Source organism: Carcharodon carcharias, chromosome 12 (assembly GCF_017639515.1).
Source record: "Carcharodon carcharias isolate sCarCar2 chromosome 12, sCarCar2.pri, whole genome shotgun sequence".
In the NCBI taxonomy this organism is placed as follows: Eukaryota; Metazoa; Chordata; class Chondrichthyes; order Lamniformes; family Lamnidae; genus Carcharodon; species Carcharodon carcharias.
This window is the reverse complement of record NC_054478.1, coordinates 109,990,591-110,016,984: the sequence shown is the minus strand read 5'-3', so window position 1 is coordinate 110,016,984 and position 26,394 is coordinate 109,990,591. Positions and strand designations below refer to the sequence as shown.

Genomic DNA, 26,394 nt, shown 5'->3' with positions numbered 1-26,394 from the left:
TCTTCAACTTTATATTACTCAAGAGAATGGCAGCACCAATTACGAAAGCAACTGGACTAATTAAAGTATTGTGTTCAACAAAATAAGTTTTTTGTTGCAGCTGGACAAGGTTTATCTTTCAACAGAACTATTAGGCCCATTGCTCATAAAATCCTACTACTGCTTAACACCTACCCCACCTAGGAGTCTAGTCATATGACAATCAAAATAAAGTATTAAATTGAATCCTGCAATGCTCGAAGTAGCAGTTATTTTATTGTAAAAAAGCATTTTTTAATTAAAAAACTTTACAAGTGGGGGAGACTTTCTACATGTACCTTGTTCCAAATTGGCTATCAATAACATTTTGACATTTTGTTGTGGAAGAAGTGCCTTAATTTATTGAAGTACAGATATTAATTTAATAGAGTTCTGTTTTTTAAATACATTCCTTTTTCATGTATATCCTAGGCTTGTAAATGAAGAAAGGACACTTGAGGTGGAGATAGAACCTGGTGTCAGGGATGGAATGGAATATCCTTTCATTGGAGAAGGTATGGTTATGGGATACTAAATCTTGGTCCTTTTCAAGTCAGTGTACTGAATATCAAGCTCCTTGGCTATTGCAATTTTGGCATGCTTTTCAAAGTAATGAGATTGTAAGGGATTTTACGCTGACAAGTGAGTTTCCATTACAAAAACAGAATTACCTGGAAAAACTCAGCAGGTCTGGCAGCATCGGCGGAGAAGAAAAGAGTTGACGTTTCGAGTCCTCATGACTCTTCGACAGAACTTGAGTTCGAGTCCAGGAAAGAGCTGAAATATAAGCTGGTTTAAGGTGTGTGTGTGGGGGGCGGAGAGATAGAGAGACAGAGAGGTGGAGGGGGTTGGTGTGGTTGTAGGGACAAACAAGCAGTGATAAAAGCAGATCATCAAAAGATGTCAACGACAATAGTACAATAGAACACATAGGTGTTAAAGTTAAAGTTGATGATATTATCTAAACGAATGTGCTAATTAAGAATGGATGGTAGGGCACTCAAGGTATAGCTCTAGTGGGTTTTTTAATAATGGAAATAGGTGGGAAAAGGAAAATCTTTATAATTTATTGGAAAAAAAAAAGAAGGGGGAAACAGAAAGGGGTGGGGATGGGGGAGGGAGCTCATGACCTAAAGTTGTTGAATTCAGTATTCAGTCCGGAAGGCTGTAAAGTCCCTAGTCGGAAGATGAGGTGTTGTTCCTCCAGTTTGCGTTGGGCTTCACTGGAACAATGCAGCAAGCCAAGGACAGACATGTGGGCAAGAGAGCAGGGTGGAGTGTTAAAATGGCAAGCGACAGGGAGGTTTGGGTCATTCTTGCGGACAGACCGCAGGTGTTCTGCAAAGCGGTCGCCCAGCTTACGTTTGGTCTCTCCAATGTAGAGGAGACCACATTGGGAGCAACGAATGCAGTAGACTAAGTTGGGGGAAATGCAAGTGAAATGCTGCTTCACTTGAAAGGAGTGTTTGGGTCCTTGGACGGTGAGGAGAGAGGAAGTGAAGGGGCAGGTGTTGCATCTTTTGCGTGGGCATGGGGTTGTGCCATAGGAGGGGGTTGAGGAGTAGGGGGTGATGGAGGAGTGGACCAGGGTGTCCCGGAGGGAGCGATCCCTACGGAATGCCGATAAAGGGGGGTGAAGGGAAGATGTGTTTGGTGGTGGCATCATGCTGGAGTTGGCGGAAATGGCGGAGGATGATCCTTTGAATGCGGAGGCTGGTGGGGTGATAAGTGAGGACAAGGGGGACCCTATCATGTTTCTGGGAGGGAGGAGAAGGAGTGAGGGCGGATGCGCGGGAGATGGGCCGGACACGGTTGAGGGCCCTGTCAACGACCGTGGGTGGAAAACCTCGGTTAAGGAAGAAGGAGGACATGTCAGAGGAACTGTTTTTGAACGTAGCATCATCGGAACAGGTGCGACGGAGGCGAAGGAACTGAGAGAATGGGATGGAGTCCTTACAAGAAGTGGGGTGTGAGGAGCTGTAGTCGAGATAGCTGTGGGAGTCGGTGGGTTTGTAATGGATATTGGTGGACAGTCTATCACCAGAGATTGAGACAGAGAGGTCAAGGAAGGGAAGGGAAGTGTCAGAGATGGACCACGTGAAAATGATGGAGGGGTGGAGATTGGAAGCAAAATTAATAAATTTTTCCAAGTCCTGACGAGAGCATGAAGCGGCACCGAAATAATCATCGATGTACCGGAGAAAGAGTTGTGGAAGGGGGCCGGAGTAGGACTGCAACAAGGAATGTTCCACATACCCCATAAAGAGACAGGCATAGCTGGGGCCCATGCGGGTACCCATAGCCACACCTTTTATTTGGAGGAAGTGAGAGGAGTTGAAGGAGAAATTGTTCAGCGTGAGAACAAGTTCAGCCAGACGGAGGAGAGTAGTGGTGGATGGGGATTGTTCGGGCCTCTGTTCGAGGAAGAAGCTAAGGGCCCTCAGACCATCCTGGTGGGGGATGGAGGTGTAGAGGGATTGGACGTCCATGGTGAAGAGGAAGCGGTAGGGGCCAGGGAACTGGAAATTGTTGATGTGACGTAAGGTGTCAGAGGAATCACGGATGTCGGTGGGAAGGGACTGGACAAGGGGAGAGAGAAGGGAGTCAAGATAACGAGAAATGAGTTCTGTGGGGCAGGAGCAAGCTGAGACGATCAGTCTACCGGGGCAGTTCTGTTTGTGGATTTTGGGTAGGAGATAGAAGCGGGCCGTCCGAGGTTGGGCGACTATCAGGTTGGAAGCTGTGGGAGGGAGATCCCCAGAGGAGATGAGGTCAGTGACAGTCCTGGAAACAGTGGCTTGATGTTCAGTGGTGGGGTCATGGTCCAGGGAGAGGTAGGAGGAAGTGTCTGCGAGTTGACGCTCAGCCTCCGCGAGGTAGAGGTCTGGCGCACTGACCTCTACCTCGTGGAGGCTGAGCGTCAACTCGCAGACACTTCCTCCTACCTCTCCCTGGACCATGACCCCACCACTGAACATCAAGCCACTGTTTCCTGGACTGTCACTGACCTCATCTCCTCTGGGGATCTCCCTCCCACAGCTTCCAACCTGATAGTCGCCCAACCTCGGACGGCCCGCTTCTATCTCCTACCCAAAATCCACAAACAGAACTGCCCCGGTAGACCGATCATCTCAGCTTGCTCCTGCCCCACAGAACGCATTTCTCGTTATCTTGACTGCCTTCCCACCTACATCCGTGATTCCTCTGACACCTTACGTCACATCAACAATTTCCAGTTCCCTGGCCCCTACCGCTTCCTCTTCACCATGGACGTCCAATCCCTCTACACCTCCATCCCCCACCAGGATGGTCTGAGGGCCCTTAGCTTCTTCCTCGAACAGAGGCCCGAACAATCCCCATCCACCACTACTCTCCTCCGTCTGGCTGAACTTGTTCTCACGCTGAACAATTTCTCCTTCAACTCCTCTCACTTCCTCCAAATAAAAGGTGTGGCTATGGGTACCCGCATGGGCCCCAGCTATGCCTGTCTCTTTATGGGGTATGTGGAACATTCCTTGTTGCAGTCCTACTCCGGCCCCCTTCCACAACTCTTTCTCCGGTACATCGATGATTATTTCGGTGCCGCTTCATGCTCTCGTCAGGACTTGGAAAAATTTATTAATTTTGCTTCCAATCTCCACCCCTCCATCATTTTCACGTGGTCCATCTCTGACACTTCCCTTCCCTTCCTTGACCTCTCTGTCTCAATCTCTGGTGATAGACTGTCCACCAATATCCATTACAAACCCACCGACTCCCACAGCTATCTCGACTACAGCTCCTCACACCCCACTTCCTGTAAGGACTCCATCCCATTCTCTCAGTTCTTTCGCCTCCGTCGCATCTGTTCCGATGATGCTACATTCAAAAACAGTTCCTCTGACATGTCCTCCTTCTTCCTTAACCGAGGTTTTCCACCCATGGTCGTTGACAGGGCCCTCAACCGTGTCCAGCCCATCTCCCGCGCATCCGCCCTCACTCCTTCTCCTCCCTCCCAGAAACATGATAGGGTCCCCCTTGTCCTCACTTATCACCCCACCAGCCTCCGCATTCAAAGGATCATCCTCCGCCATTTCCGCCAACTCCAGCATGATGCCACCACCAAACACATCTTCCTTTCACCCCCCCTTATCGGCATTCCGTAGGGATCGGTCCCTCCGGGACACCCTGGTCCACTCCTCCATCACCCCCTACTCCTCAACCCCCTCCTATGGCACAACCCCATGCCCACGCAAAAGATGCAACACCTGCCCCTTCACTTCCTCTCTCCTCACCGTCCAAGGACCCAAACACTCCTTTCAAGTGAAGCAGCATTTCACTTGCATTTCCCCCAACTTAGTCTACTGCATTCGTTGCTCCCAATGTGGTCTCCTCTACATTGGAGAGACCAAACGTAAGCTGGGCGACCGCTTTGCAGAACACCTGCGGTCTGTCCGCAAGAATGACCCAAACCTCCCTGTCGCTTGCCATTTTAACACTCCACCCTGCTCTCTTGCCCACATGTCTGTCCTTGGCTTGCTGCATTGTTCCAGTGAAGCCCAACGCAAACTGGAGGAACAACACCTCATCTTCCGACTAGGGACTTTACAGCCTTCCGGACTGAATATTGAATTCAACAACTTTAGGTCATGAGCTCCCTCCCCCATCCCCACCCCCTTTCTGTTTCCCCCTTTTTTTTTTCCAATAAATTATAAAGATTTTCCTTTTCCCACCTATTTCCATTATTAAAAAAAAACCCACTAGAGCTATACCTTGAGTGCCCTACCATCCATTCTTAATTAGCACATTCGTTTAGATAATATCACCAACTTTAACTTTAACACCTATGTGTTCTATTGTACTATTGTCGTTGACATCTTTTGATGATCTGCTTTTATCACTGCTTGTTTGTCCCTACAACCACACCAACCCCCTCCACCTCTCTGTCTCTCTATCTCTCCGCCCCCCACACACACACCTTAAACCAGCTTATATTTCAGCTCTTTCCTGGACTCGAACTCAAGTTCTGTCGAAGGGTCATGAGGACTCGAAACGTCAACTCTTTTCTTCTCTGCCGATGCTGCCAGACCTGCTGAGTTTTTCCAGGTAATTCTGTTTTTGTTTTGGATTTCCAGCATCCGCAGGTTTTTTGTTTTTATCTCAGTGAGTTTCCGTTGTTTGAAACTAAAGAATATAATAACCTAGTTAGTACCTCAGGCTTCTCAATACCAAGCAAATCTTATCTGTCCACTTTACCTTTAAAGGAGGAATAGGGAGGCTGCTTGGAAGGCTGGTCGAATGGAAAACCACTTTTCTTTCCACTTCCACACAATCACCTCCAGAGTATCCCATGGTTGCATCTTCTTCACCCAGCTTTTCCAGATATATGCATATACAGCCCCAAGGAACATTAGCTGGATAATGAGCTTAGTTTTCACAGGCATGATGACAATGCCTGGACCTATCTCTCCTCCACTAATCTGAACCTCTTTGACATGAAACTGCTTTTCTGACATCAGGTTATACATAAGCTAGATTTCCTTCAACCTAATATTGGGGAGACTGCAGTCACTTGACTTTTTTGCCAAATAAATCCCATTCTCCTCTCCAGTTGCTTGCTAAGATAAAACCCAATAGCTTATAACCTGGGTGACCTGAGTTTCAAACCACATATCCTGTCTGACACCAAAACTGCTTGCTTCCACCTGGACAACTTTCACTGTCCCTGAAATCTTTATCTGTACATCAGTTATTTCTCTTTTAACTCCCAAATGATATAATTGTATCCCTGAATTCCAGCTCATTCAAAACTCTGCCAACTTGTAACCAGACCACCTCTGCTTGCTCAAGTACTGAATTAACAAATTGACCACAGCTTGCCCTTACTGAAGTGCTCCAGCTCCCTTCACTTCTGCTCGAGTAGCTGTTAGCCTTCTGCCTATAGCCCTGTGTCGATCTTGCCTTGATGTCGCTCCACTATCAGCCTCAGAGTCTTCCATTGTCTGAGTCCCACTCTCTGATGTTCCCTTCCGAAACCCTTCACTGTGGTATTTTTCTGTGCTTTCAAAATCCCCTTTTAAAAATTCTCTTTTCATCTATACTTTCAGGTCATCTCTTTTACTGTTTGGCATCTGTTTCTCCTCTCTGTGTCTTAGGATATTTCATTTTGCTAAATGTGATGCATGACTATAAACTATTATATAAACATAAGCTATTATAGATGTAACACTCAATGTTTTAGTCAGCCAAGCAAAAGAGGAAGATCCCATTCTATTCCCAATATCTGCTGAGGTAACAACATTTGGGAAGCTAAGAAGGGGAGAAAGTTATTGAAAATTCCTACCAACTGTTGTCAGCGATCCTGTACTTGAAAATGTTATAATAGCTTCTGTGGTTGAATAGGTTAGCCCGCTGACATTTTTGACGTGAACTCAGTGTTAAATGTGACCATGTAGCTAAAGTACCAGAGAAGATGAAATTATATTTCTTGCCTGAAAAATGACAACCAGCTAAGGGCAATCTGGCTGGGACCTTGGACACCCATTATACCACCTTGATTCAGTTTTCAGGCAGGTTTTTAAATGCATCCCCACCTTTTCTGCTTAAAACAAATGGGCAAGTGTTTAAATATGCAAATTAGGCTCCAACGCTCTTGTAAAGCCACTGGTTACAATTTTCTTGAGAGAAATGGGTGGAGCATGTGAAGTGTATGCTAGTGCTAGTTTACACAGGCATTGAATGGCCTCACTAGCGATTCTTAAAGGAGATTTTTGCTTTTCTTAAAGCCTAGTTGAAGCATCTTCCTGGTCTAACAATCTTCTGGCCCACTACTGGCCCATTCTTGCTTTCTCTCTCTCCCCACTACTGCTGCTCCTCACCTCCCTCTTGCCAATTAAAGTCAATGATAGTAAACCAAAATTATACATGAAATTACTGACTCCAAATTACAGTATAAAGCCTCATCATAAAAAGGAGCCCATCATCCAATGGGATTAATGGAAATCACTTTGTGAATCTAATATTAACCTCTTACCCAGTCTGTCAAAAAAAATCAAATGAATACACTTTCTGTTCCTCACTTCTGTCTTTACACAGTTAACTCTCTGTATACCAACTTGTCAATAGATTAAAGTATCAATTTGATATTTACCGAATGTTTTAAAATATGTATTTAACCTCTGCTTTCCCTAGAAAGGCCACCTAACTCATTGCCTCCTTAAACCAGAGGAGATTACTGTGAACTACAAACTTTCCTCTTGTAGTGCTTGATTACATTGTAATCTTGTGTCTCAACTTAACTGAGATCTGGCAAAAATTAGGGAGGAAGACTGAATATCATTGAGACTCTGATTCATAACGTGCTATTGGTAGTGAATTCAGTGTTGCACCACTTCAGTTTCTGGGTTACAGGTAATCATCAATTGAGGTTTTTTTTCTCATTGGAGTCCTGATTCATTGTGAGGGTGAATGTAAAAGAAATTATATAGGTGCTCGATGTCCCAGTAATGAAAAGAAAAGAGTTATTTGCACTTATATCACCTTTCACATGCACAAAGTCCAGAAGTGCTTCACAGTCAATTAATTATTTTTGAAGTGTAGTCCCTGATTTTATGTAGGTTATGTGGCAGCCAGTTTGTACACAGTAAGGCCCTGCAAACTGCAATGATAAATGATGAAATAATTTGCTCTGCTGATGTTAATTGAGGTATAAATATGGGCTAGGAAGTAGTAAAGCTTACCCGCTCTTATTTGAACAGTGCCATGACTACTTCTGCATTCACTTGAAGAGGCAGACAAGGTATTAGTTGAATATCTCATCAAAAGGTGAACCTTCTGACAATGCAGCAGTCTCTGAAGTGTCAGCTTAGTTTACATACTCAAATGGGGCTTGAATTCATGACCTGCCTTGGCTGAAAGTGTTACTGCTGAGTCAAGCTGGCACTTCAGCTGTACCAACATTTTCACTAGGACAAAGATATATGTGCATGTGTCTGTAAAAACAAACTTAAATTAAAATAAACAATCCAAAATTGGGTTCAACTTCTTTCCTGGTTCTGTAAAATGTTGCCAGAAACTATTTTCAAATTGATTTCAGCAAGTGGGTTTTGAATTTACAAAACTGGTACCTTTTTAATGTGTGGAGATGAAGTTGTATATTCTGTTTTCTTACAGGTGAACCTCACATAGATGGAGAACCTGGAGATCTGAAATTCAGAATAAAGGTTTTAAAGTAAGAAGTTATTTGATTTACTTCTCTATATAAGACAAATGACTCATGGTGAATTTCCTTTTTTTGTCAAACTTAGTAATTTTGCTTTTCATACGAAAAACAGTCATGAAACTCCAGTGGTAGAAAGTTGGACTTGACACCCATAGGCCTGCAACTTTCAATTGAAGATTTAAAATGTCTTCAAACTTGCCTGCTCATGTTGGCTAAATTGATGCAGGTCTCATTGCATTTCTAGATGGACCATTACATAACATTTTAGAGAAGCAATTTAGTAATCTTGTAAGAACTTCCAAGGGCTTTTGTACATAAATCCTTATCCTGAATTAATTAGCTAGTATGATAAACTGTACAAGCAATTGAAAATGTTTTGCATCTTCATTCACTTTGAATGTTATATGAATATATTGATATATGCCCAACAATTGGCTGTTTATAGCACTGTAGCTTTTGAGTGGGCAAGTTGATGGTTCAACTTTGTATCTGATATATACTTGCTCTGAAGTAGTCACTTGCAGATTGCTAGTATTATCTCCTTACCTCAGATTGCTCCACTCCTGACAGAAAGAAGTGAGCGCATATTACTTTCTTGCTTTTAAAAAACTAGTTAACCTCCCACAGCATTGCACATGAAGAGTGTAGAGTCTGAAGCACTTTTGTGATGTTTAGCTTTTAAGATTGAGCTGTTTTTAATGTTACCTGCCTCTTTAAGCCACTGCTGGAGTGCTTTAAGTGAGATTAATTACAGCAATGACTTTCATTTATATAGCATCATTAAACTTAAAATAGGGGAAGATATCAGCAGGTTAGGAAAGTGGGAAGGGAAATACCAACGGCATGGTCAAAAAGGCTTTAGAAAGTGGGCAGATGTTAAAGTGAAGAGTTTAGAAGGAAGTTTCGAGCATAGGGCTGAGATGGTTGGGGGCTCTGCCGTCAAAGTGGAGGACAGGATATACAGAAAGTTAGAGTTTGGAAGAGCAGAGAGTACCTCCTAATACACTGGGCTGAAGCAAGTTGCAATGATAGGGAGAATAGCAGTTAATTGAGGCAGGTGGAGTTTTGCATGAGTTGGTGTTTAGGGTGAAGCTTGGGAGACTGAGAAATGTATTCACCAGATTTGGCCCAGATGTGATGAAGATGTGGATGCAGGTTTCTGCAACAGGCCTGCAGTAGAGAAGAGAAAGGTGATGTTGTAGAGCAGTCTGTAGGTGGTCTTTATGATGGCTATGAATCTTGCTCAGTCATTTAGAATATTAACTTTGTACACTGTTGGATTTAGCCTATGAGAGCAACCAGTAAAGAGGCAAAATTGAGAGCTTGAGTATTGAGTTTTTTTTGTTGGGAGATGAACAGAAACGCTTTGGTTTTACTCATTTTGAGTTGTAGAAGTTCTGACTCACTGATGTATATTAATGGCCAGGACTTTGCTAAAGGAGTTATAACGTCAAAGTTTGCACATGGCAGAAAACTTGGAAATATAATGAACTGTGAAGACGATAATAACAAATGGTAGCAGTCATGAGGTGGTAGTAGGCAGGCTTTGATATTCTTCCTGAAGCACATAATTATCAAAAGTCTTTGAGAGGGTGAAGAGGAGATTTGTCAAAATTGTACCAGAGATGTGGAAACTGACAGACTAAAGAAACTAAAGCTGTTTACTTTGGAGTAGAGAAGGTTATGGGAGGTGAAGATATAATTGAAACGTTCAAATTATGAGGAGTTTTGGTAAGAGTAGATGGGGAGAAGTGTTTCCACTGGCAGGGGAGTCAGTAACCAGATGTCACAGATTTAAGATAATTAGCAAAAAAAAAGAAAATATGTTTAGTGAGTTCTGATCTGGAGTTTATTACCTGATAGGTTGATAGAAGCAGTTTCAACTGTAACTTTCAATAGGGAATTGAATATATACTTGAAAAGACAAAATGTGCAGGGCTATGGGAATAGAGCAGGGAGTAAGACCAAATGAAAAGCAGTTTCAAAGAGCTGGACAAAATGTGATTAGCAAAATAATCTCCTGTGCAGTTTGATTCTATGAATTGACTTAGTTATTTGCATAGTTATTTATTAATTAATGGGATGTAGGCATCACAAGGCCAGCATTATTGCCCATTCCTAATTGTCCTTGAAAAGGTGGTGGTGATCCATCTTCTTAAACCTCTGTAATCTAGGTGGTAAAAGTACACTTCCAGTGCTGTGAAGTAGGGAGTTCCAAGATTCTGACCTAGCGACGTTGAAGGGACAGTGATATATTTCCAAATCAGGATGATTTGTAACTTGGAAAGGAATACTCTATGGAGATGGTGGTGTTTCTAGGTGCTTGCTGCCCTTGTCTTTTCAAGCGGTAGGGGTCAGGAATTTTGGAGGGACAGTTGTAGAAATCTCGGCAAGTTGTTGCAATGCATCCTGTAGATGGTAGACACTGTAAATATGGTGGTGGAGGTGCTGGATGGGGTTCCAATTAAGTAGCTGCTTTGTCAACAACCACAAACATGTGCCTTTAACATACTAATTATCCCAAGGGCTTCATGGGAGTGGAATTTGACACTCAGCCATACAAGGTGATACTAGGCAAATGGCTTTGGTCAAAGAGGTAATTTTAAGGAGCGTCTTAAAGAAGCAAAGAGAGCTGGAGAAGTTTAGGGAGGGAACTTCACAGTTCCCTTGGCAGCTGAAGGCACAACCACCAGTGGCAAGAGGCTAAAGTTAGAAGAGTGCAGATATCTCGAAGTGTTATGGGGATGCATAGATGGGGAGGAGGAAGCCATGGAGCGACTTGAAAACAAGAATGAGAATTTTAAAATCTTTGGAGTTGCTTGACCAGGAGTCAGTGTAGGTTACCAATTACAGGGGTTTCGAATCAGTAGGACTAGTGCGAGTAAGGACATGGGCAAGAGTTTTCAATGCTTCAAGGACACTCTTGAAGCCTCCTTGAAAAAGTGCAACATCCCCACTGACATCTGGGAATCCCCAGCCCAAAACTGACTGAAATGGAGTGAAAGCATCTGGGAAGGAGCTGAACACCTCGAGTCTCATCGCCAAGGGCTAGGTGAAGTCAAGCGTCAACAGCAAAAGGAGCGCGTGGCAACCTGGGCACCCCACCCACCCGTTCCCCCTACCACCGTCTGCCTCACCTAAGAAAGAGACTGTAGGTTGCGCATTGGACTCTTCAGTCACATGAGAACTCATTTTTAGCGTGGAAGCAAGTCATCTTCGACCCTGAGGGACTGACTAAGAAGAGTTTTGGATGACCTCAGGTTTACAGAGAATAGAAATGGCATCCAGCCAGAAGTGTGTTGGAACAGTCAAGTCTAGAGGTTACGAATGCATCCTTGAGGGTTTCAGCAGCAGATAAGCTGAAAAGATCAGATTGGACATGTCACAGAGGTGGAAATAGGTGGCCTTTAGTGTCAGCTCGAACATTTGGTTGCAAGTTCATCTCGGGGTCAAATATGCCAGCAAGGTTGCCAATTGTTTCAACCTCAGACAGTTGCCAAGGAGAGGTTTGGAGTTGGTGGTGGGGAGCAAATGGCTTCGGTCTTTCTACTGTTTAGTTAGAGGAAATTTCTGCTGATCTTATACTGGATGTTGAATAAGTAGTCTGATAATCTAGCAACAGCGGAGGAGTCAAAAAGGTGTTGGTGAGGTAGAGGTGGATGTTGTCAGAACATGTGTGAAGGCTTACATTGCTACACTCTATTTTCTGATGTCGCCGAGGAGCAGCATGCAGTTAAAAAAAGTAGGAGAAGATCAAGGATAGATACTTAAGGGATTCGAGAGGTAACAGTGTAGGTGAGGGAAGAAGGATTCCAAGTTATTTTCTGGCTATAATTAGATCAGAATGATCAGAGTACAGTTCTACGGAGCTGGACGACAGTAGAGAGGCTTTGGAGGTGCATGGTGTGGTCGGCCATGTCAAAGATTGTAGACAGGTCGACAAGGATGTGAAAGGATAGTTCACCATTGACACAGTCATGTAGTATGATATCTGATACTTTGATAAGAGCAATTTTGATACTGTGATAAGGGTGGAAACCTGATTGGAGGGATTCAAACATAGAGCTCTGGCAAGATGGGCAAGGATTTGGGAGGTGGCAACATGTTTGAAGATTTTGGAATGAAAAGGGAGGTTGGAAATAGGGTGGTAGTTTGCAACGGTGGTGGGGTCAAGGGTTGGATTTTTGAGACGAGGGGTGATGGCAAATTTAAAGAAGGGAGGGACAGAACCTGAAGAAAGAAAACAGTTAACAACGTCAGCTAACAAGGTGGCTGGGAAAGGAAATTGGTAGTTAGCTGTTTTTGTGGGAATAGGATCAAGGGAGAGAAAGTGGATCTCATGGACAAGATGAGCTTGGAGAGGGCATGTGGGGAGATAGAGAAACTAGGGAAAAATGCAAGATCAGGGCTAGGCAGGAGGGCACATTAGAGGAGGTTTGGCCCTGTTGGCCATTGGAAAGGAGGGAAACAGCAGAGGCAGCTAATTGGATGGTCTCAAGCTTAGCGATGAAGAAGTCCATGAACACCTTGCATATTGTCGGAGGTGAGAATGGAGGAGATAGGGAGAGGAGTTTAAGAAGACAGTTTTCATCAGAAAAAAGAAGCTTGGGGTTACCAAGTCAATCCAGGGTGATCCTGGAATAATGAGTAGTCCAGGATGGTCTAGAATTACTTGATACAAAAGTAAAATACTACAGAAGCTGGAAATTTAAAATGGAAAGTGGAAATACTCAGGTCAGGCAACATCTGCAGCGAGAAAAAGAGCCTCTGCTGTTTCCTTCCTTTTCAATAGCCCACCAGACCAAACTTCCTCTAACATTCCCTCCTGTCCTAGCCCTGTACTTGTATCTTTCCCTAATTTTTCTCCTATCTCCCCTCATGCCATCTCCAAGCTCATCTTGTCCGAGACCCACTTTCTCTCCCTCAACCCTATTCTCACTGATGTTTCAGGATTGAAATGTTAACTGTGTTTCTCTCCACAGACGTTGCTTGACCTGTTGAGTATTTCCAGAAGTTTTTGTTTTCATATTAGAGCTTCGTGATGCTGTTGGAGCTACACTCATCCAGGAGAGCATAAAGCATTCCATCACACTCCTGACTTGTGCCTTAAAAATTGTGGAACTGGTTTTGGGGAGTTGAGAGTATTTTTTGTTTGTTCATGGAATATGAATGTCACTGGCAAGGTCTGTCCCTAATTGCCTTGAAAAAGTGGTAGTGAGTCAATTATCTCTTGAACTGCTACAGTTCATGTGATGTAGGTACATCCACAATGCTGTTAGGAAGAGAGTTCCAAGATTTTGACTCAGCAACTGTTAAGGGACATAGATATATTTTCAAGTCAGGATGGCATGTGAGTTGGAATGGGAAGTTGCAGGATGTCATGTTCCAATGTGTCTGGTGCTCTTGTTGTTCTAGGTGGTAGAGGTTGCAGTTTTGGAATGTGCGTTGAAGATGTCTTGTCAAGCTGCTGCAGTGCATCTTGTAGATGATGTACACAATGCATCAGTCGTGTAGCGAGTTAATTTTTAAAATGGTGAATGGGGTGACAACTAAGTGGGCTGCTTTGTCCTGAATGGTGTTGATCATCTTGTGTGTTGATAGAACTGCACTCATTCAGGCAAGTGGGAATGTTCCATCACACTCCTGACTTGCATCTTGTAGATGGTGGACAGGCTTGGCAGAGTCAGAAGGTGAGTAACTCACTACAGAATTCTTCCTCTCTGACGTGTTAATGTAGCCATTGTATTTATGTGGCAGGTCTAATTGATTTTCAGGACAGTGGTGCCCCCCCCACCCCCTCCAGAGCGTTGGTGGTAAGAGACTGGCAATGGAATGACAGTGAATGTCAAGGCGAGATGTTTGGACACTCTTGTTGGAGATGGTCATTGCCTGGCACTTGTGTGGCGTGTATGATGCTTCCCACCTTTCAGACCAAATCTGAATGTTGACCTTGTCTTGCTGTATGAACAGACTGTTTCATTATCTGTAGAGTTGTGAATGGAGCTGAACAGTACAATCATGATTTAGCATTCCCACTTCTGATCTTATGATGGAAGAAAGGTAATTGATGAAGCAGATGAAGATGGTTGGGCCTAGGACACAAGAAGAACTCTTGAAGCGATGTCCTGCAGGTGAGATAATTGCAACAACCACAACCATCTTCTTTTGTGCCAGGCCATTGGAGAGTTTTCCTTCTGATTTCCGTTGTTACAGTTTATTAGGGCTCCTTGGTGCTGACATCAGTCAAATACTTTCTTGGTAACAAGAAGTCACACTCACTTTGCCTTGCCTCTGGAAGTCAGCTCTTTACAACCTTGGTCCAAATATAGATAATGAAGCATGGAGCTGAGTGGTCCTGATGGAACCCAAACTGAGCATGGTGAGGAAGTGCTATGGAATAAGACTGTTGATGACACCTTCCATCACTTTGACGACTGAGTAGATTTCTGGGGGTGTTGGCAGTGTAATTGGTCAATTTGGGTTGCTTTTCATGTTCAGGACATACCTAGGCAATTTTTTCACTTTGGGTAAATGCCAGTAGATGTAGGCATACATGGAATAACTTAGTTAGAAGAACGGCTAGTTGTGGAGCTCCAGTCTTCAACACAGTTGGGATGTCATGGCCCATAGCCTCTGCAGTATCCAGTGCATTTAGCTGTTTTTTAATCATGTGGAGTTAATTTAATTGTCTGATGACTGGGTGCTTGAGAAAGCTCATTTTAAGAGGAACTTGTTTGAGACGGTGATATCAAGGAAGCTGAAATATTTTGGACATGTGATGCGAACATGAGGGGAGCATTTGAAAAAGAGGTAATGCAATGCAAAACACCTGGGACAGAATTTTACGTCCTGTGGGCAGGCGCATGCCTGACCCGAATGGGAGTAAAATAGTGTGTGATGACATAGGGCGAGTGCCTTGCCCTAAAGAGTCTAATTGATGGTGATTTTTCCTTGCCTGTGGGATTTCCAGCTTGTCACGTGGGCCAGCCGACATTTTCACAAACCTCATCCAAGGGTGAGATAAAATGGGTCAGCAGCATTGCTAGCGTGAGTAGTGAGGTGTTTTGGAGAGAGTTTGCTGCTGGTTGCTTATTGGTACTTGGCAGACTTATCTCTGTTCAGGGCTTCATTCTTAGCATTTCTAGGCTTCATTTCAGGACTCACTGCTGTCTGCAAGGCCCTTGGAGGATTCAGACTGTGTGGACCCTTCCAGATATCAGACAGCTTACCCTGGTAATGGGGATTGTGGTCTCTGCTGGAGGCACCTCCTCTGAGGAGAGGGAGAGGAGACACCAATAAAACATAAGACATAGGAGCAGAAATTAGGCCATTCGGCCCATTGAGTCTGCTCCACCATTCAATCATGGCTGATAAGTTTCTCAACCCCGTTCTCCCCGTAACCTTTGATCCCCTTACCAATCAAGAACCTATCTATCTCAATCTTAAATACACTCAATGACCTGGCCTCCACAGCCTTCTGTGGCAATGAATTCCATAGATTCACCACTCTCTGGCTAAAGAAGTTTCTCCTCATCTCTGTTCTAAAAGGTCTTCCTTTTATTCTGAGGCTGTGCCCTTGGGTCCTAGTCTCTCCTACTAATGGAAACATCTTCCCCACGTCCACTCTAACCAGGCTTTTCAGTATTCTGTAAGTTTCAGTCAGATCCCCCTCCCCCCATCCTTCTAAACTCCATTGAGTATAGACCCAGAGCCCTCAAACGTTTCTCATATGTTAAGCCTTTCATTCCTGGGATCATTCTCATGAACCTCCTCTGGACCCTATCCAGGGCTAGAACATCCTTCCTGAGATACGGGGCCCAAAATTGCTCACAATATTCTAAATGTGGTCTGATCAGAGCCTTATAAAGCCTCAACAGCACATCCCTGCTTTTATATTCTAGTCCTCTTGAAATAAATGCCAACATTGCATTTGCCTTCCTAACAACCGACTCAACCTGCAAGTTAACCTTAAGAGAATCCTGGACTAGGACTCCCAAGTCCCCTTGCACTTCAGATTTCTGAATTCTCTCCCCATTTAGAAAGTAGTCTATGCCTCTATTCTTCCTACGAAAATGCATGACATCACACTTCCCCACGTTGTATTCCATCTGCCACTTCTTTGCCCATTCTCCTAACCTGTCCAAATCCTTCTGCAGCCTCCCCGCCTCCTCAATACTACCTGTCCCTCCACCTATCTTTGTATCATCTGTGAACTTAGCCAGATTGCCCTCAGTTCCTTCATTTCGATCATTAATGTATAAAGTGAAAAGTTGTGGTCCTAACACTGACCCCTGCGGAACTCCACTAGTTACCGGCCGCCATCCTGAGAAGGACCCCCTTATTCCCCACTCTCTGCCTCCTGCCAGACAGCCAATCTTCTATCCATGCTAGTACCTTGCCTCTAACACCATGTGCTCTTATCCTACTGAGCAGCCTGCTGTGCGGCACCTTGTCAAAGGCCTTCTGGAAGTCTAAGTAGATAACATCCATTGGCTCTCCTTTGTCTAATCTACTCGTTACCTCCTCAAAGAATTCTAACAGATTTGTCAGGCATGACCTCCCCTTGATGAAACCATGCTGACTTTGCCCTATTTTACCATGCACTTCCAAGTATTCTGAAATCTCATCCTTAATAGTGGACTCTAAAATCTTACCAATGACCGAGGTCAGGCTAATCGGCCTGTAATTTTCCGTCTTTTGCCTCACTCCCTTCTTAAACGGGGGGGGTTACATTAGCGATTTTCCAGTCCTCTGAGACCCTCCCTGACTCGAGTGATTCCTGAAAGTTCACCACTAACACCTCCACTATCTCTTCAGTTATCTTCTTCAGAACTCTGGGGTGTAATCCATCTGGTCCATCAGCCTCATCAATGTCACAGTCACTGGCAGAGGAGCTGCTGCCATCGTCCAGGGTGCCCTGAAAGGAGCCCACAGAGACGACAGGCAGCTTGTGTGCCAACGTGAGGTCGCTCTGGACTTCACTGCACACCATTGATGGACAGGCACCTAGCTGGGATACTGGGTGCCTCATTCAGCTCCCACTCTGGTACTGACCACCTGAGGTCAGTGCGTGTGTGAGGGCTTGCAGGTCTGAGTGCAAACCCAGGAACCCCTGATTCTGTCCCTGGAGCTACTTCTCCATGAGACTTGTCACTCTCGATGGAGGGGGCAGTGTACTCGACCATGACGGTCAACGCAGTGCTCATGCACTGTGTGGACTCCTCCACAGCAGAGACCGTGGCATGCATACCCTCATGGATCTCCAGCAGATCCCCTAGCATATCTCATTAGACATCCAGCATCTGCCGCCTAATGGATGACTCCAGAGGCTCATGATCAGCCTTTGACTGAGCATTGTCCTGGTCTCCAGCAGTCCTCTGACGTCTAGCGCCCTGGGCACTCTATACCTCCGCCTGCACCTCAAGCGACTGTGAAGTGCCCTCACTAATGTACACCAAGGTACTAGCCACTGCTCTAATGCCCACCGAGGTGCTGGTATCTGCGCTGGTGCCTGCTTCAGAGAGGGGGGTGTGACGCCCCGGTGGTCCTCCAGTGTCAGGGGTCTGGAGAGCGAATGCCTGCTGGAGAACTTAAAAGGGAGAACAAGGACATGTCATTAGTTAAAGTCATCACACTGTCACTGAGCATGCCAGGGATCCTGGTGAGACAATGGAGATCTGCATCACGGTGCCACAATCTTCCAACGATCAATGGGGACTCCAGGTTCAAGGCTCACATCAATGAAGAGACTACACTAGAATGGCTGCACAAGCTGAAAGTCTCACCTCTGTGCACTGCACTCTCACCTTTGTCTGGCACACCCTCCTCTCCATGCACGATAGCACGTGGGGCATGATTGACCTCGAGCTCCAGGGCGTATTGCTCGTATCGTGAGAGGATTAGGAGGCTAGCAGGGCTTTCACTGGTCCCCGACCTTTCTATTTTGTTGTGGGCCGTCTTCTCCTGAAACAACACAGGAGCATTGATTAGTCCACTCTGTACCTGCAGCGCCATTGGAGCCTGGCCAACTCCAGCTGAGGAGCACCTGATAGGGCACTTCCAAGTTGTGTCCCCCGAGCCGCAAGGCACTCAATCCAGGCAGCCAGGACTCACCCACTTGGCTAGCTCTGGCATGATCGACAGTTGGCACTCAAACCCTAGCACCCCTGAGGTCCAAGGGAGGATGGCCAGACCTTAACATGCCTGCACACTGACCCACGCCAACACGATACTTGCCCTTCCTGAGCTCAGCAGGTCATTGAAGCACTTACAGCACTGCACCCATGTGCGACACACCACATCATGACTGCTCACCATTGCTGCCACCTCCTTCCATGCCCTTTTGGTGGGGTGCAGTGGCTGCCTCCTCCCTGGAGTCAAGGGTGTCGCTCCTGGCAGCCACCTTCTCCAGGAGGACAGTGAGGCAATCATCAGAAAAGCCGGGGGAGCCAAGTGCCCATCTGACCTGCCTTGTCCAGCCACACTCTGGTCCATCGTGAAGATTCAGGGGATGTCCTCCGTGGCAGCCTTCCAGGGGCTGCCTGGGCCGCGCTTAAACTGGCCACCGGGTTGCCATTGGGTCCGGTGGTTGACACGCCCTCACTGGCCTGCCGCATTTCATGCTGGGCGGGCCTTAATTGGCTCTCCAGTGTGAAATTGCGGTTGGAGCCCGATTGCAGGCAGCAGTCCATTTCACAGCTGTTCCCGGGCCTGCCTGCCATTCCTACCTGGTGAGGGAAGAATCATGTCCCTGGGAAACGTGCAAAAGGAAGACCCAAGATGGTATGAATGTATAATATCAGAATGTCCCCTCTATTCACAAGCAGTGAGGCAGTGGAGAATAGAAATCAGTGGGAAAGATTCTTCATTGTGTGGTCAACCTTTGGGATGAGAACGGATGAAAGAAAGGACAAGATGACTTGCATCTTGATGCTGGGCAACTTGGGAGGAGGCCAAGGTTGATGATCATCTTGACGCTTGTAGATGATGGTTGCAAAACCTTCAGCCTTGTCTTTTGCACATGCATGCAGGTCTATGCCATCATTGAAGATTAGGATGTTCATGGAGGCTGTTCCTCCCTTTAGTTATTTAATTGTCTAACAGTATTCACAATCAGACGTGGCGAGACTGTAGAGCTTTGATCTGATCCCATGTTTGTGTAATCACTTTGTCTTTGGTATGCTGCTTCCACTGTTTAGCATGCATGTCTTCTTGGATATTGGCCCCTCATTTTTAGTTATGCCAGCTTCTTTTCTTCATGCTCTAATACACTCATTGAACCAGGATTGGTCGCCTGGCTTGATGGTAATGGTGGAGTGAGGGATATGCAGGTTATGAGCTTACAGATTATGGGGGTATGTAATTCTAATGGATCACAGCACCTTACAGATTCCCAGTTTTAAGCTGCTAGATATATCTCATTTAGTATGGTGGTGGTGACACAACGTGGTCCTCAGTGTGACAATGGGACTTTTTCTTCACATGGACTGTCTGGTGGCACACCTACCAATATTGCCATGGACTGATGCATCTGTGGCTAGTGAGGAAGAGGTCAAGTGGGTTTCTTTTACCCTTCATGTTGGTTCTGTTACCATCAGCCACAGGTCCAGTCTGGCAGTTAGGTTACTAACTGGGCCACTCATGGTGGTGGACATTGAAGTCTCCCAGTCAGAGTACATTCTGTATCCTTGCTATCCTCAGTGCTTCTTTCAAGTCAGGTTCAACATGGAGGGGTACTGATTCATAAGCTGGGGATTCAGTTGGCACTAATCCATAGGATGTGAAGTCGATCCATGGGGATACTGAGACCCACTCCCTCCTGACCATATACTACTCTGCTGCCACCTCTGGTGAGTCTCTCCTGTGGGTGGAACAGACCATACAAGGGATGACATTGGGGGTGTCTGGAACATTAGCTGAAAGGTATGATTCTGAGTATGTGCGTGAGTCTTGAGAGTATTGACTGATTGTTGCTTGACCAGTTTGTGGGACAGCCCTTCCAATTTTGACACAAGTTCCCAGATGTTAGTGAGGAGGGTTGATTGTGTTGGGTATGCTTTATTGTGACCAAATCATATGCCTACTTCTTTGAGTGTCGTCCATTCAATTTTATTATTAGTTTTTCGTAGTGAGTGGGTTGAGTGGTTTGCTAGGCCATTTCAGAGAGTAGTTAGGAGCTAATCATGTTGCTGTCATCACAGATCAGGTAAGGACAGCAGATTTCCTTCCCTTAAGGATATTAATAAACCAAATGGGTTTTTCCAGATCATTATTTCAGTCCTCTGCATTAGTAGTCCATTAATGTAGCCACGATGTAACTGGAACTCCTATTAATATCAATTAAGGAATATTTCTATAGATTGGTAGTTGAATGTAAATCTCCGGATCTTGCCCTTGGCAACGTACCAGTTTATCTAATTTGGGAAAAGCCATCAGGAATTGACAACTTTTTCTCATTTGTACTACTTTTTGCACCTGAAGGAAATCTCAACTATGGTGCAGGCTAGAGCAAAAATGTTGTCATTGCTTTAATTGAAGATAAATAATTTCTTAATATAATTACTAATAAAAATTAGTTTTGTTCTCATTAGTAACTGTCCTTTTGTTTCAGGCACCCAATATTTGAGAGACGGGGTGATGACCTCTATTCTAATGTCACAATTTCATTAGTGGAAGCACTGATAGGTTTCGAAATGGTTATTTCGCATTTGGATGGTCACAAGGTAAGAGGATTGTAATTCGTATATGGTTTTATTTGTTAACATTCGTCTGAATTGTCTTTGAGACTAGAGAACATTGTGTGCTTGTTGGTGGATGATACATTTTTAGAAATAATTTTATTCTGTTATCACAGTAGTGTTCACTGTAAAGTCTGTCACAATGCTAATTTCTGTGAAGTAGTAAATTTACATAGATTGTAAGCCTATATTTGGAAATTTGTTTATCTCTTTCAAAAATTGTTCTTGATTCTATTTTGCCTCTTTTTTTCTCAGGTCCACATAATTAGAGACAAAATTACAAAACCAGGTGCAAAAGTATGGAAGAAAGGAGAGGGTCTGCCAAACTTTGACAACAACAATATCAGAGGTTCCCTAATAATAACATTTGATGTCGAATTCCCCAAGGAACAGCTTTCTGGTGATCAGAAGGAGGGCAAGTATTAATTTGTTAAATAGTGTCCTGTCTGCTGTCAACAGCATCAGTATTTTACAATGGGGACTCAGTGGTAATGCCATTGAATGTCATGGGGAAATGGTCATTGCTTGGCACTTGTGCAGCATGAAAGGCTAGATTCTGAACACAACCCTTTTCTTTCTTTCAATATTCACATAGAAATAAGTATTGCTGTCACCAAATGGGAAAGGGAAGGAAATACCCAAGAAAGTCATGCCCTTGCTGTGTCATTTTGATCAAGTGACATTCTTTACTCCCTCCCCTTTCTCTATTCCATTGAGACCTTTTTCACCTGTCCCCAGTACCATTGATTACTCAGTGCAAAGCCACCACAGGATCGTTCACAAAATTCAGTGGGAAGAACATGGAGTGCTAGATGAGATTCTGATTCTCATTCAGATCAGAAACTGAAGAAATCTATGTCCATATGTAGCAAGACATGGACAACATTCATGCTGCACAAGTGCCAGGCAATGACCATTTCCCCATGACATTCAATGGCATTACCATTGCTGACTCCCCCACTATCAACATCCTGGGGGTTACCATGGCCAGAAAATGAACTGGACCAGCCATATAAATACTATGGCTACAAGAGCAGGTCAGAGGCTGGGAATTCTGGAGCAAATAACTCACCTGTTGACTCCCCAAAGCTTGGCATCATCCGTAAGGCACAAGTTAGAGGTCTGATGGAACATACTCCACTTGTCTGGATGAGTGCAGCACCAACAACACTTGAGAAGCTTGACATCATCCAGAATAAAGCCAGCTGCTTGATTGGCACTCCATCCACCAACTTCAACATTCACTACTTCCACCAACGACACAGAGTGTACTGTAGCAACTCACCAAGAATCATTCAACTGCACATTCCAAACTCGCAAACTCTATGGGTTAGAAGGACAAAGGCAGCAGATGCATGGGAACACCATCACCTGCAAGTTCCCCATCAAGTCATTCATCCTGACTTGGAACTATATCGCTGTTCCTTCATTATCGCTGGGTCAAAATCCTGGAACTCCCTTTCTAACAGTACTGTGGGTGTACCTACACCACATGGACTGCAGTGGTTCAAGAAGGCAGCTCACCACTACCTTCTCATGGCCAACTGGGAATGGACTATCCAGTGATGCCCACATCCCTTGCAAATTCTTTTTTAAAGTTATATTCTAAAACAATAATGACATTTTTGATAATCATAGCTATCGATTGATGTGTTAATTTTCGTAGCATGCCCATCCCAATCCCACTGTGATGACTTAAGGAAATCTGATTCTTTGATATCAGTTGACTCTAGCAGATCCTTTACAGAAGTACATGGTCCAACTTGCTTATGCTGGATTGATAAAATTCATCTATAATAACTATGTATTGTTTTAAAAAAAAACTTAACATTATTTCAGCGAATATGACAATGTGCCTTGGTCCTACCTAATTCTGTATAAAGGACCAAAGCTCCTGAAGGTCTTTGAATTGCCAGTTCAAGTGTTAATGAAACAAATCTCAATTATTTCTGGTGAAATTCAGATGTAATGGTTGCCTTGTTTAGAATATTCAAAGTTTTCAATTCATTAAAATGAACTTTTATCCCTTTTAAACATGGGATTTTAGATTTTTTTTTATCCGTGGGCAAAGATAAACAATTTTTTTAGGGAAATGTGGGTGCAACTCTGATTCCTATCAATCTGAGGGATGTGTGGGGGTCCACTGACACATTGAGGTATATTGTAGTTCTGAAAAACTGCTTAACTCATTATAGATTGTGAACATAAAAATAGCTTTATAATTATTGTATTTTTTTCATCCTGTAGGTATAAAACAACTGCTTAAACAAGGACCAGTGAAGAAAGTCTACAATGGACTTCAGGGATATTGATGTAAACACAAATGAAACAGACTTTCATGTGATACTGAAAATTTAACTATTTATTATCTGAGGTTTCTAATGTTGAATGTATTTTTTGGGTGGGGGTGGGTAGGGAATTGTTAATCTTTTTAAAAACTGAAATCTGTATGTTTGCTTCTAAACGGCACACAACGATTATGTTTTTTAAAAAAAAAATTTGCCTCCTTTTTTCTTTCCCTCCCCTCCCCCTTTAAAAAAAAATGCTTGATTCTGGCCAGAACAGCACAAAATGTTGGCATTTGAGATGAATAGATGTCTTTCGGTGTTTATATTCCAAACAGAAAAGGCAACCAGTAAACTTCTCTTCATTTTAAGGGTGTTATGTTACTTGTAAAATGTTAGGTGTTATGGTTGTTCAATTTTGAATGTTGTAAGAAACAAGTATAAAGATTTCAGTGCGATGTCACAGCTTTATAGAAATTGTTCAGAAGTACTTTCAATTCGACTTCTGTTTTGTTTTTGAGATATGTGGGAGCCAAACATTGCTCCAGAGGTTACAGTGTGATTTGGTTTCTGTAATATCTGATGGAATATGAAGAATGCAACATTATTTTGCTCAGATATATTGTTTGGGTTTTATCTATTGTCACTAATGGGCTGTAAATTGCCACTGAAATTTCTGAAACTAGTTTTTGAGGTAACAGTTTGAATGTGACTGCAGCAAAGTTAATCATTTTACTGTACAGTGTACAGTACATGAGTAAAATTGTCAAATGGAAATACAGATATTAAACAGCATTGTTTATAAGGTGCAATTCATCAGCTAAAATTGATTGGGGAAGAAAATACATCTTTCCTAGGCAGCACTGTCTTTGCATTTCATTTTTGTATGCACTGTTTCAATTGGAGAATGGAGTACTGAAGTCAGTACTTTCTAAAACTAAATTGTCCAAAAATGTTGACTGACCGTCAAAAAAATGTGTGAAACAAGGTGGATTCATATTCAGTTACTAGAATAGAAGAATATTGACTGAAATGATCTCTACATATATTGGGATAGGATTTTTCTACTTGATAGCACTGTATTCTTCTCAAAACTATGCATATACTAAAACAATGAGAAAATGACAAATACAGTATATGGATTGCACACTTTAATGCTATAGTTGGAATAGAAAGATCCTTAAGTCAGGTTTTAGTTTGGTTTAGCAGAATAAAAGACCAGGTGCACAGCATGAAAAGATTAATGCAGTTCAACTGTATTTTCATGTGATGCTCTGTTTATTATGTTAAACCAAACAAAATGGTACCTATTCATTTAATTGAAACATACAAGCAAGCAACTATTTTCAATCTGTTTTCATAGTCCAGGATTGCAAAATATTGATCTGCTATTTGATCAGCAAAATACTGTATGTTGCTGTTGAATGTTTTTCAAAACTTGTATTTGTGTACTTCTAAATTCAGTCCATTGTTTTAACTTCTACTTTTCAAAATTTGATTGTTTTTCATTAGTTCATAATACCAAACAAAAATGCAACAAAATGTTATTTCGAAAAGGTTCGGTGTGAAAAGTAGATGTTCTTTAAAATAAAACATTTTTTGTATATATAGTTAAATAAAAATTAATGCTCTGTTAAGGCATCTTTGGGAAGCCAACATATTTTCACAACTAAAATTAAATTTGCATAGAAAATTTTACAAAATATAGTTTTGGTCTAGATAATAGGCATACAGAATAATGGGTGATCCACAGATATTTTAGTAAAGGTCTGTCTAGTCCAGGGTACTTTTGAGGTCATTCCACATTAAATATACCAACACTAAATTGAGAGCCTGCATATACTATACAAATAGAGTTTTAAAAAATATATGTATGAACAGAGCTACACATTTTGTTTTGTCTGACAAAGTTTGGGTTTTTCTAATGCGTTTGGACTGTATGAACGAACAAACTTAAGTAGATGATTTACTTGGACACACTGTTGAAATTGCAAACACTGATCATTACGTCCTATTCTAGTATAGCTCAGCTACTAAAAGATAAAATTACAATTTATTTTTAGTAAATAGATGTGTGTTTGTTTGTATAATCTGTATGTTGGTGACTTTGTTGAAACACAGATGTACCTGCATTATTAAAACCAAGGGTCAGAGTTTTTTGTTTTCAATCTATGTAGGGTGCTTGATTTAGATCTTCTATATTGCCAGTTGGTCCAAGTTTTAGGAAGGACCAAGTCTAAGCTGTACCACGAAACTTATGATTGGGTGGAGAAAGAGATTTAAAGGGAGAAAGGGACTAAACTTTAGAGATAGGGAAGGAAAGTGAATGTAAACATGTTGTCACTCATGAAGAAGGCAGGCTTCCATTTGTCTGGAACAAAACTGTGTATGCAAAAAACAATGGTTGCCAGATGTAATAATTTGTTATCATCCAGTTCCACTTAATATGTCTGGACTAAATAAGTTGAAGTCTGGATTCAATTTCACTGAATCCTGGCTGTCTAGTGCTCTTCTGGAAGGATACATTTGCTCTGCAACTGTCTATAACTTAAATGGTTGTGGCTTGATCTGACACCAGAATAAAGCATTGAGATTCCATGGAAAAGGGAGTCTCACTCTAAAGTGAAGTCAGTTCAGGCCATTTCTAAACTTGAAGTGTGGATAGTGGAGTTTTGGCTTCCTGTTGATGCCTGTCTTACAGGGTGGAACGAAATTGGACTGTAAAAGAATGAGACAGATTTGAGGATCACCTAAAATGTATAGAGATGTAATTTGTGCACTTGCATTTCGCTCAAAATTAAATTTTGTAAACAAACTAATTACAAAAATAATTAGAACACATTGATTCAAACTCCTTGAAAACAGTTGCAGTTGCTATGGTGTACATTTGGTTCTGCAACCTATGCTGCAATGGCACTGGGAATTTCCAAATGTCGGCATTATATGGCCAGACAGCTCCTTTTAGAGAAGTTTTGTTATTGAAGACACATTGCTGCTGATGATTACATTTTAAGTGATTCAGTCACTAACCAAACTTAGACACTTGATTAACTTAAGCGGATTTATAAGGGGAAAAATGGGCACTCAACGTTTAAAATTTAGCACCCAAGAGCAAAACGCTGGGTGTAGAAGTGCGCATCCTGCCAGTTAGAGT

General features: G+C 43.1%; 1 protein-coding gene across 1 annotated transcript in view; it reads left to right on the top strand.

Annotated features, from left to right (window-relative positions):
- The window catches only part of dnajb11 (DnaJ heat shock protein family (Hsp40) member B11), a 42,955-nt gene extending 17,562 nt beyond the window's left edge, over positions 1–25,393 (top strand). The window contains exons 6-10 of the mRNA XM_041201019.1: positions 451–533; positions 8,170–8,227; positions 20,829–20,940; positions 21,211–21,370; positions 23,203–25,393. Of these exons, the coding sequence (XP_041056953.1) occupies positions 451–533; positions 8,170–8,227; positions 20,829–20,940; positions 21,211–21,370; positions 23,203–23,267 (478 nt within the window). The 3' untranslated portion in view covers positions 23,268–25,393. The remainder of the gene's footprint in view (positions 1–450; positions 534–8,169; positions 8,228–20,828; positions 20,941–21,210; positions 21,371–23,202) is intronic.
- Positions 25,394–26,394: the final 1,001 nt, after the last annotated feature.